The sequence below is a fragment of the Triturus cristatus genome, chromosome 5_2 (genome assembly GCF_964204655.1).
Source record: "Triturus cristatus chromosome 5_2, aTriCri1.1, whole genome shotgun sequence".
NCBI lineage: Eukaryota > Metazoa > Chordata > Amphibia > Caudata > Salamandridae > Triturus > Triturus cristatus.
In genome coordinates, this window is record NC_140588.1 from 1,104,852,376 (window position 1) to 1,104,865,218 (window position 12,843).

The 12,843-nt window shown below is 43.1% G+C and overlaps 1 protein-coding gene across 1 annotated transcript in view; it reads left to right on the forward strand.

Moving 5' to 3' along the window:
• The first annotated feature begins 862 nt into the window (after positions 1 to 862).
• LOC146829782 (nicotinamide N-methyltransferase-like) overlaps positions 863 to 12,843 on the forward strand; it is a 74,032-nt gene continuing 62,051 nt past the window's right edge. The window contains exon 1 of the mRNA XM_085608497.1: positions 863 to 1,107. Coding sequence (XP_085464623.1) covers positions 960 to 1,107 — 148 coding nt within the window. The 5' untranslated portion in view covers positions 863 to 959. The remainder of the gene's footprint in view (positions 1,108 to 12,843) is intronic.

Below are 12,843 nucleotides of genomic sequence, written 5' to 3' on the forward strand. Positions count from 1 at the left end.
ATGTCTAGTTGAAATTTACTCACATTACTGTTATTGAATTGATTGCAATATGAGTAACGTTTTTGGATGAGATGTCAAAATCTGTGAAATTAAGACAAAAAATATTAATATTTTAATTTCAGAACAATTTGCTTATATTGTGGATCTGTTTTGTGAAATGTTTGTACTCACTTTATCTGGTACGTGGTACTGTCTTCACATCTAACTTTCAAAGGTCTCACAGAGGTGAACAAACAGGTGGTAATAAACAGTGTCAGTGTACCACTAGTCACAAATGTAATCACTGCTGAGGAAGATTACCCAGGAATTCTAGGTCCACTATCCCTGGTAGTTCCTCATTTTTCAGTAGAGTTTCGATCAGACATTTTAGATGTCCACATCAACTGGAAATCTCCAAAGAAAAGTAAACAGGTCTGCAGTTTTGTGTTGGATCTCAAAAGTCTATTGGGGCTAGAACTTACAGTTACAAGTCCCACCGAAATTGAGTGCCCACTCATAATGAAGGGTAATTTTCTAGGGCTTGTGAAGCATTTGCCAGTCTGCACTGAATTGCTAACTGTACCTGTTTACGCCTTGTAAAAATAAGAGCCATTGGATGCTTTTCCATTTGGTCAAGGCAAAGAGTAGAGTTTTTGCCAAGGCCATCATTGGAGACCATCTTCATAACCTCATACGTTTGTGGACATATATTAATGTTGAGTAGGGAGTTGCATCATGCTTCAAAGTTCAATACTTGCAGACAGTAAAAACTCACAAACAGCCACAAGCTAAAAATGCTATGACAGTTGAGCATCATTGTTCCTGAGGGTGAAAGTGAAATTATGTGGGAACTAATATAAATTACACATGCATGAAGAGTCCTATCTATTTGAAGATAATTTAAAAGTTACATTTCAAGCCATATATAGCAGAGGAGCAAGTAGCACAGCTTCAAAGTAGGTAAAGGCTTCACCAGAAAAATGGCTTCTACTAAGAACGTGAAAGAACTCTTTGAAAAGTATTTCAATCCAAGAAAGGTCCTGGAGAGATATGGCATGCGAGATGCTGACTTTTTTGGTGATATCACTACTCGGGTTTTTTCTAAATTCCTCAAATGCACCTCATCAGGTATGTTCTATTCATGGTCTTACTTACTTTTTGATTTCTGCTTGCAGCAGATAAACTCAAAGTGTGGTACCAGAATAACGTCTAACATAAACAATGAGCTCAAACCATTTGCAGTAGAGGATTGAGTATAAATGTTATGCAACAATAATGGTATTAAGAAACAAAATCTCTAAATTATTGATAAGAATGTCTCTTTTTAAGAACTTGTGCTGTGGCCACTACAATGGAACAGGGAATACGGTAACTACTTCCACACCAATAAAATGATGCAATATAATTAACATCTGTCAGCTGGGGGATCTGGCCAGGTCACCCATGGACCATGTGTTTAAAAAAGAATCCATGAAGTCTCAAGCTACATGAATTTGTGCTCTTCCCCTCTCCTTCCTTTTAAATAACCCTTGCCCTAAATACTGACAAACGGTATACAGCCTGCATAAGGAGATCATTTATTAAGATCAGGTGTGTTTTGCACAGAAATGTAAGAAATGTAATAAGATTGTTTAAAATTGCTTTTTTAATTGCTGAAGAATTCAAAATGCATTTATATCAACACAAAAGGCTATTCTCAAAGGTAAATTACATTGTGAGCAGTTTATGTGTAATTTAGTGTTACACTTTGAAGTAACTTTGCTTGCTGTTGTCAGGTTTCAGAAGTACGAAAGTTTGCACAATGCAAATGTATTACAAATGGTTGATAGATCTGTAATATTTTTATCTTTGACTCAATAGACACAGACAACTGATCCCATTCTATATGGAATTGTGATCGATTAAATATTTTCTGAACGCTATTCTGCAACATCTTTAGAAGCTACTTTTTGTACAATTCAGATACTCAATTCTTGCACTGCTTTGATATTTATTATTCCACTGAACAGCTGGAAAATTACAAATGTTTATATTTATTCAAATGTTCGTGGGTCATCCAATAAATTTACTGAGGTAGAGAATTTTTCTCATTTTTTCATTTTGAGAAAATGAGTAAAATGTATCAACTTGGGGAATTATATGTGAAAGATCTGTCACGTTCAAAATTCCAGGACAAAGGGCTCAATGTTTATTGTTTAAAAATGTACAGGATTTTCTCTTTTGAATAATTTTATCACAATTGGTAACTTTATAAAATGTCAAGCACATATCCAATTATTTTTCAGGACATTGTATGCACATTGAAATGCAAATGGGATTTGCTAAATACAGAAGAGGCTCAGTCAGAATAAAAAAATGTCAATTCTATCAGAATTAAATGTTATTAAATGAAAAATCGTAATTTTACTATTTTTGACTGACATTCTGAGTATAACATTCATCAAAAGTTTAGACTTGCAAATCTCCCCTCCCTGAAATTAATGTAAAAGAAGTCAGTACATCATTTAAATAAATGACGACTTCATGTTGTTTTCTTAAGGAGGGAAATTACTTTTTTTAATTTAAACTTCAGTTAAACATTTTTTTATAATATTTAATATATTAATATTAATTATAATTCAACTTGGGTTGTGAATTCTTTTAAATGTTTTTGTCCCTTTAAATTGTATTTAAAACAAATATATAACAGATATTTACCTTCATATTTAACTTAAAAATACTTTATTAAGTTTAATATTTTGTAAGGGTGCTTTCCAACTTGACTGTAGATTTTATCTATAGTAAAATATAAAGTACATTAAAAAAGGTTATATAAGTCAAGAGAAAATAGTGAAAACTTATGATGCAATATAATTAACTTAATACATTTACTTTAAATGTGAAACAAAATAATACTGTTTACTTTAGTCAATTCAATAAAAACAAATACATTTTCAGAAGATAACATAAAAAAATGATTTCCCACCTCAAATGAAAATATATTTATTTTCTGAATATGCATTAATAATTGGTGTAGAGAATTAACTAAAAGTAATTTAAAAAAATATGTTTGAATAAAAGTTAATTTTACATTAATTTATTAATGCAAAAATGCTGTGGGCTGGGTGCTTGTGAGGGCACTGCATGTTTTGTGGTCGCTGGGGTGGCAGCTTCTCACGGACGACCTGGGTGGACACCTGTATTGAGAAGTGAGAGTTCCTAGGAGGGGTTGAGCTCTCTTCACACAAGCCCCCCACTGAAAACAGTGCTTATATTTATGTCAGACTGCTGAGAGCTTCTGAAAAAGTCTGGCTATAATTGAATTACGTTATTTAAATACCAGAGGCCTTCAACTGGGCCACTACTGAGTGCTGCGGCAGAAGGTGGCAAAAAAGGAGGAGAGATCTTGTGTCTTTACTTGACCAACTGCTCAGCCTAGTGAGAGGGTGGATGTGGTGACCTGGAAGAACAGGGGAGGCGGTGAGTGGACTTTCTATTGCTTTTTATCACTTCATTAATACTACCTGCTACCATACCTCTCACACAGACTTTGTGCAGCTTTTCATCCCTTCAATATTACTACCAACTATCATACCATACTTCTCGCACAGACCCTCAAGAGAACTAGGGAGCGGGGACTGTCATCTGAGGACCATATTGACCTCAGGGGGGCTATTCCCTGCCCGAATTGATCACAAAAGTGAGCCAGCACTGTTGGAAGAGCACTTCTCACCCACAACGCTAGAACCTGAACCGTCCATTTGTCTTCAAACTCCAAGGAAGGCCCAGTTTTGTTATAGATGCATAAGGTTCCTTGATCTCCAGTGATTGTCTGCTGCTTCCTGCTGCTCCTGCTTGCTTTTGTTGTACTGGTTCTGATACTGGTATGGGACTGGTCTTCCCCCTCAAGTTTTATTGTGCCCTGCTGTATTAGAGGTTGTGCAGTCTGTCCGAGTCCCTGCCCCTTTGCATACTATGGGGAAGAGATAGGCCTTGGAAGGAGGGCCGAGTTCATCAAAGGGGAACACATTTAAAAAAGACAGAAATCCGTGCTATCAACAGAATAGATCACCTTTTATCAGAATGTGAACAGTTTCTTGTTCCTTCCCCCTCTCCATCATGTTCAGGTGTTCACACAGGAAGTCCGATACCTAATGCTGCCCCTAGCACTGTCCTGCACAACTACAGGAGAGTTCCGGGTTGTTTACCAGGTGGGGTAGAGCAGGCAAACTGGGAAACCGGGGTAATTCAGGCCAGGAACCCATTGATAACCCTAGTGTAGGTCCACCCTTACCATACTCTTCTGTTTTCCCTACTCTAGCTCCACTTGATGACATACCTTCCAGTTGTAATTGCTGTGCTCTCATGAGTGAGCCACCTGTAGAGCAACTATCCAGTCATACTACACAATCCATATTGTTCCCCGATCAAATAAAAATAAAGCAAATAATTTGACCCATGCTAGTGACCCTAATTCACTTGTATCACCTGTATGACTCTTGAGGCCCACGGGGTTACTCCTTCAAAAACTTCTGGATTGATTCTTGGAGGTCTCACTCGAGAAGTTTTGAGCTATCCTGGCAGCCGGGATCACCCTCTGCTGGCCAGTTTCTATCATCTAGAAGGGAAACTGTTGATTCTGAAAAACCTTCCTACGGCCACTGGAAGAGAGGGACCACCATCTAGCCCAGTGATCTACCCTACCAGACCACTCCCAGTCTGTAACATGTGATTCAAGTTCTGTTGTCCAAACTCAACCACACGTACTTCTCCGGTTGAAGATTTCTAGTGACCAGAAAACAACGGGTATTCGGGAGGGTGAGGGTGGAGCCAGCAAAAGCAGGAAAAAGTTTCCATCCCCTTGACATGACAGCACTCCCCTAGTTTAGCCACACCTTACTTCTGAGTGTACCCCAGGTGATATTCCTGTGTTGTTGGGGAATAAGTCAGCACATTGGCTATAAACCAATACGAGGTGGCCCTGTGACTTGACCCAAGAGATACTCTCTGTCAGACATTCACTGTGGTTGGGCATCCACCCTAAAGCTCATCATGGGAAATATGTGTTAGTGAATTTTAAGTCCCCTTTAACTGTGGAATCTTTATTTAGCCAGCTTGATCTGCTGGCACCCTCAGCAAGACTTATTAAAACACTACTATTGGGGTATTTTTATCGGCCCTCCCGTCATTTGCTCTCCATGACCGTTGAGGCGAGATCAGACATTAAGTATGACTATTTCAGATTTTCATGTGCCCATTCCTATGATAAAAATCCTCTTCTAACGGTTTACCTTCTTCATGCTGTTATATGAGTTGGCCACTCTCTATTTACAACACTAAGTTAGCATAACCGAGTCAACTGTTAGAAAGCCAGCTTGCCGTTTCTGCTGCTTTGCACGCGACACTGTTGTTATATGTTATTCATTTTAGAAATGCTTACTCGACTTTGCCTTGCAGGATAACAGTTTATTATTTAACATTCTTAACAGTGTGCTGCGACCTTCGTCTGTACATCATGTAAAGAACAAGGCTAGGACACTAGACGGTGCAGAGTGTTGTGTTCAGATTGATCGTACCACTTTTTAGACATATCATACATGCAGCTGCCAATATCTGAAGGACAAGTGCCTTTAATATTACAGTACAGAATGTTTTAGAATTCATTCGAACAGAAGAGCTGATGCATGAGAGAGCTGATCCTTTGATGTGATTCTACTAAGCTGATCTATACGGTATGGGGTCCCCCCTGTTAGCCTATGAGGCCTTCTATTAGTCTAATAATAATTTATTAGTTGCTAGAGAAAGGAGTGTGGCTGTATACCACTGTCATTATTATTATGATTGCTCCTTTTATTCTGTATGGTATTGTAACAATGCTGATGGTTTTGATCTTAACCATTTGTCTGCTAGTGTTAGCCAAAGTACTGCATCTTAGGACGCGAGGTTTATAAAATAAACTCTTTCAACTTTACTGTGTCTGTATTATTCTGTTGTGGACTGATAAATAAGTACAAACTGGTATTTCGGATGCACACCACTCCTGAGAAATATCTAAGTCGCATCTTCTGGTTTGTCTATACATTGGGACCGCCTAGCTAGATCTAGGCTAACGAATGGGACACTAAGCTAGTCGGATATGGGGTTCTTGGTTCTGAGGGGAGTTTCTGGTACACCACAATTCTCTGAGGTCCTGGTTTCCTGCGCATAGTTCTGTGCATACGCAGAATCCCTGCAACATGGCGCCCAACGTGGTTAAGTTCTGATACGCCTTAGTAGCACTTTTATTAGTCCACAACGCCCTCACTCTGGTTTCCGGATAACGGGAGTGATGGCTTAATCTACCTGAGTTTCAACTAAAGGTTCGTTCAAGCTTGACAATTAAAAAGATTAGTTTTTACTGAACCCAAGTGCTACTGTGAGACTTGTCGTTATTCTTTAGTGTGTCCTGATGGCGGTCAATATAGCCACTCATAGTAGGGTTCCTCTACGTCAGCACTTGCGGACGTATGGGGTGCCTGATGATGGGCTGGCTGTGGTCTTTGTGGTAGCTGCTGACACAGCGCACCCTTATGAGTTGTTTTACTCTTGGGTGACTTTTCCAGAAGTGGATGAAGATGGTACGTTCCACGAGTATACTGCCACACAAGTACCTGCAGCTTATGCTCCGTATAGGACACTAGAAATACCTATTTCTGCCTGGCAGCATACAATTTGGTTTAATGGCTCCCTTCCCCATAGGGTGGCACCGCCAAGACTTGGCCCTTTGTCAATTGCAGGGGCTGATTGGCTGGTGCTAGCCGGTTTTACACCCCATCCAAATTACATGACGGTTGGGGTGGCAGATTTACGAGTACTGCACACTGCCCTGATTACGGTCCATAGGGCTTAGTGCAGTACGTGTCTCGCAACGTACAGGTGGGGGCACCTACTGTTGCGGGTTACACGACTGACCACCGAGCTGTGGTCATTAGTCCCGTGATGGTTAATGCGGTTGTGGGCAAGCGCCCCCAAAATAAGGATGAATTTCCTTACTGGCTTGCTGAAAAGTTTGATCAACTGGAAGCCGTGTTTCCAAACACTTCTCCTGTGGATAAACACAGGATACTCACCATTACTTTACCGAAGGATCTGGTACCTGATTGTAACAATTGGGGCACGGTCTTTGCTGCGACCTATTCGAAGTGCTATGGCACTCCGTCTATGTCTGTACTACCCTCTGTCATCAAGAAAGTTCAGGAAAATCATGGTGCAGAGGCGGCCATTGAATTGGGAATGAGGCTTGTCGACATCTTCGATGTGGTTTCTTCCATGGTAATGGGGAACCTAAAAGGAGATGCTCTGTAGTTCCAAGTAGGCAATATGCTGGAACTTGTGGCTCCTGCCGACAAGCCCAGGGAATTTGCAAAAATTATTGCAAAAGCCTACAGAATGGTGGGACGTAGCGCTTTAGGAGTGAAACCCACTGTTAAGATTCCTGATGTAGTACAGCAGACTAAGGTGAGTTTGTCTACAAAAGACGAAAAGCCCAAGTTTCCGAAAGAAAGTTGGCGTAATAAAAAACAGGGAAAACAGCAACAAAAGCGTAGGTCACGTTCTGCCTCACCAGTTCAGTCGACTACTGAACGCAAATATGATTTGCGCGATCGTTCTCATATTAAGTCACCTGACAGATTTCAGGTTTCTGAACGCTCTCCTCGTTCTTCACAGGAAACATCGGCTTCACAATCCGGTGGCGGAGATCGTGGAAGAGGAAGGGGTGCTCAAGGTCGTGAGCAACCTGTCAGACTGACGTAAAAGGCAAGCAGGACGACGCTGCGCGTCGAAGACATCCATTTCAGAAAAAGAAGGTTGCTGCTCTAACTGCGAGATATGCCTCAGATGGTACGGACACTGCTTCAGAACCAGACATGGGCTCTAACGGTGTTAGACAGCGCGGCGGAAGTTACAGTAGTGCGGCAAGCACTGCGTCCGTATCTGGAGGTGACAGCAACTGATACATATGTGAGTGTTGAAACTGCTGATACTCGCGAAAAACCCCCTGAAAGGATGTTTGACATAATCCTTAAAATAGAGGGTGACATACATCGTAGAATTAGAGTAGTTTTTTGGGATAATTTGTCCTCCTCCTGACATTCTGTTAGCGGAAGAGGATTGGCCTCCGGCTTTCATTTTAGATGCTCCTAGAGAGGAGGTGGTGATCCTCCCCTCCTTTGGGCACACAGTGCCTATGGAACATACTAACAGGTTGGACGGGGAGTGGGCGCAGGTGCAAGCGCCTGCGTTGTATCGCAATCAAGTGGGCTGGGATAAAATATCTCCCGACCATACGATTCCGTTGCGGTCTGATCCCCAGCCTCAACCCCGTTATCCCATGCCTCGCGAGGCTAGATCTCACGTCGCGACTATCCTTGAACAATTGGAATATCAGGGAGTAATTGAAACTTGTGTGTCACCTATGAATAACCCTTTATTCACTGTGACGAAGCCTGACGGGTCGTACCGCCTAGTTTTGGATTACCGGCACTTAAACTCTCACTGCCGGACGTGTGCGGTACAGAATACTCACAGTTCGGCTCTCGTCGATAGTCTTGTGAGAAAACGGTTTAAAACCACACTTGACATTTCCAATGGCTTTTACAGCCATAATCTGTCCCCTCAGAGTAGTAAGTGGACGGCTTTTACCTCGGGCGGTAAACAAAGAAAGTTCAAAAGGCTACCTATGGGCTATAAGAACAGCCCTGGGGTCTTTGCTGCTCGAGTGGTCTCGCTCCTAGAGTATATAGACCCGGATGAATACTCGTATGTCGATGACATCTATCTAACAGACGACGAGTTGCTCCCACACCTTGCTCGCGTGGATGGCATAATTACTGCGTTTGCAGACTTCGGATACAAATTCAATTTTGCGAAGTGCCACATTGCCGAGCTCACAGTGTTGTTCTTGGGGTACGAAATCAACAGTGAGGGTCGCGGCTTGGCTCCGCACTTCCTTGAGAAGTGCGCACGCCTTTGTCCTCCTACAACGCTGAAAAAATTACAATCATTGCTGGGTTTTCTGAATTTTGGTCGTACCTACATTCCTGATTATGCCCAGCGTATCAAGACGCTTTATGCCTTGGTACAACCTACTTTTACCAAATCATGCTGGCTGCCAGAGCATACAGCTGCAATACAAACTTTGCAGTCTGATCTTCTTGCTTCTAAATACTTACAAACTCGTGATAACCACACTAACCTGGTCATTAGAATTGTACCAGGCGCGGTGGGTTTCACGTACTTAACGTTCAATGAGGGCGACACCGTTCCCATTGCTTACAAATCACATCTGTACACATCAGCTGAGCTGCGCTTTTCCGCTGTTGAAAAAGTACTGACAGCAGTTCAGATGGCGATCTTGAAAGAACGAGCGCTATCACAGGGAAAGCACATGCTGGTGGTAACACCGTACCCTGCCCTCGAGTCAGTCACTTAAGCTAGTGTACCAAATTCTAAGGCTTTGCATCCAAGGTGGATACAATGGGCGACTTCCTTGGCTTTGCACGACGTCACATATATCTTTGACGCAGCGTTGCCGTCTCAGGAGTTCTTGGATTATGAATTCGTTCATCCGACTCCTTCGACATTGCGCCCACTTTAGGAGTACCGTTGTGTCATTTACACTGATGGGTCTGCGCAACCCGCTACTGGATCAAAGCACGCCTATTCAGCTGCCTGCGCAATTGTTGTGGGTACCTTCGTGAATAGAGAGTTCCAATCTGAAGCTGTGCATACACAGACTTTGGGTGATTGTACCTCGCAGTTGGCTGAAGTACGTAATCTGGTGCTTGCACTGGAGTACGCTGATCTTCGAATCCCCACTCTTGTGGTGTGTGATTCGTTCTATTGTGTTCAATCTTACAATGACAACCTACATTTTTGGATTCAGAATGATTTTCATGATTCCAAAGGTAGCACAATAAAGCATAAAACGCTTTGGGTTCAAGTGGCAGCACTTAAAGAAACGCTACCACTCGTGAATGTAATTCACACTCTTGGTCACCAACGAGTTGGTGTCCATGCTGTCGGTAACAGTTTGGCTGACGAGGCAGCAAAAACAGCAGTGGCAACATATCTAGAATCAGCAGTTACAAGATCCAAAAGTAAGATTGATGATGACATCTTGGCAGCTATTTGGACGACTTTTCCGAAAGGCTTCCCTTCACGATACCATTATCGCTTAAGTCCTGATAACGTCCCGTTAGTGAGGATTAACGACGTTGGTGACAGGGTGATTCCCAATGCGGACCGTAGATGGGCTTTGATATCAGCAGCTCACAAAGGTGTTGCGTCTGCGCATGCCGGAGTGTCAGCTACTGTATCTTTGTTGCAACAACGTTACTGGTGGTACCGTTTATACAAACAAGCGCGGGCATATGTTCTTACTTGTGACATTTGCCAGCAGATTAAACCTTCCTCTGCAGCGCGTCCACCACAAACACAGTTGCATATATCTAATCAACCACTAGCGTGCTTTAGATCACTGCGGTCCTTTTACCTCTGATACTGCATACAAATACATCTTGGTTGCAGTTGATTCGTGCACACGTTTCCTGTGGGTATGGCCACAAAGGAGTGCTGATGCCAGAACTGTCATCAAGGATTTGCGTGTCTTTGTAGGGAGTTTTGCATGTGGTACCCTTAATTCTGATCAGGGTCCTGCGTTCGCCTCACGGGCGTACAAGGAGGCCATAAGAGATCGGGGCGTCCAAGTCAAATTTTCGTCTCCGTACCGGCCTGAGGGCAACAGTGTTGTGGAGCGGATGAATCGTGACCTAAAGCAATCTTTGACAGCGAGGGTATTAGGTACAGGCCGGAACTGGCTCTCCCACTTGTATGACGTACAACGTGCACTTAATAATCTCCCTAGAAGGTCTCTGGGTGGGAGGACCCTGTACATGATGCTCTTTGGAGTAAGAATGTTTGTTCCGGACCTTGATGGTCTAGACATGGCGGCAGCAGCCGCCCCTTTTGACCTAGATGATCACTGTGCTGTATTGCAGAATCTACAAGAAGCCAGAGACACTCTAACGAAAGGACACATACCCTCTACATCAGAAGCTGCGCTCCAGATTCCGGTAGTCGGCTGGCTACCTCGAGTTGGTGACCTGGTCGGTGAGAAGGTGGAGAACAAGAAGGAGTTTGGTCCCTCTTATCGTGCACCGGTCCCGGTGCTTGGAGTCCTGGGTTGAGGTTCTGGACTTTTAAGAGTCCAGAGGTGTCAGGGAAACAACACCCGAAGACCCCTGAGTTCCTTCCTGTCTCGGTGCACAAAATAAACAGAGACACGGGTTTCTCGATGGTGGCGTCAAAGACCAAGGTTTATTTTACTGCAGGGACACAGAAGTCATAGGAACCACACAGAGGCAGAATCTACGAGACTGTTCAAATTGCATTAAGTGGGTTGCGTCTTAAATACACGAAATATGTCTTTAGGCAACATTGCATGAATATTTCTCATGCCCAACCCGGTATCCCAAACAGACAATAAATATACATCAAACAATAATTAGTTGTAGGTTTTCGGTATTCGATCAGGTCCCCTTGTCAGTTTTCCATTCTTTGCCCGATCCTCCCCATCATAAAAATCGTAACCTCCCCATTGTAAAAGCCCAGAAGGAGAGGAGTAGAGCCAGGTGCAAAGGATTGAAAAGTAGGATAAGAGGTGTTTATGGATCATAAACGGGCATGGCTACCGTTTTCGGCCTCTCAGTCAGGACAATGGTCACGAGAACCAGTATAGCAGGACTGGCCTCAGGCAAGGGAGGCGGCTTGATTCTGCCTAGTCATGCAGCGTCAGCCTTTCTCGGGGCTCGAGCTTACGTGTCCTTAACAAGGTGATTCTGCCGGGGTCATCGCCCGTTCATTGACTATGTGAGGGCAAGGAACAAAATGGATGCCGTATCTAAAATGGATGCCATGACTTAACAACAGAATGCCCTATTTCTCAGTGAATTCATGCTCGTTGCGTAGCGAAAATACTGTCATGCATATAATGGATCATTTGCGGTTCATTGGTACCAAAATCGTGTCAGTACTACGATACCGGGTTCGGATCGCTACGGAACCTCAGACCGTCCTTTTGCCCTTACATAGGCAATAGCTTACTCTATGTCAGAGTCCATTTCTATGTTCATCAGGTCACTGATATGTTGCTGAAGCATTACTCTATCCCGTGGCGTATCTCTAAAAACAGGTGGTCTTCTTACGCACGATGAAACACAAACGCTACATAAGGCAGGACCACACTGAACAATGAGACAGCACGAAAATAAAAATACCAACGCAACACCAGTGACTATCAGAACCTTCCATCCCCACGTAGATAACAGGCTCCAGAACCATCCCATTATTGACCAGTCACCTTCCTCTACATGAATGGAGTCCGAGATTTTGTGTAACTTAGAGATGGCCTTGTATACCGTTGGTGCATTATCTGGGATAAAAACACAGCAACTTGATTGGATCATCTTACATACCCCACCTCGATCTGCAAGTAACACGTCAAGGACCATACGGTTCTGTAACGTCATGAGGCGATCCGCTTGAAGTTCAGCTGTCAGGTTACTAAGGGCACCCGCAGTTTCGGTAATAGTGGATTCAACTACCCGTGTTAGTTGACGTAAGTTTCTACTGTTGGCCATAGACCCCCAGAATGGGAGGAAACCTTTAAAGAAGTCTCCTGCTTCTTGGCCAGCAGTATCTTCTTTACTGAAAACACCTCTCACAACTCTAGTTGTGTGATAGTCCGGTGCAGCAGTGTATGTTAGAGGTAACAGTTGAGCGATATAACATGAGCCTGAGAAATCAGCGGGCAGCCATGTGTATGCTCTGTCTTGACAAACAAAA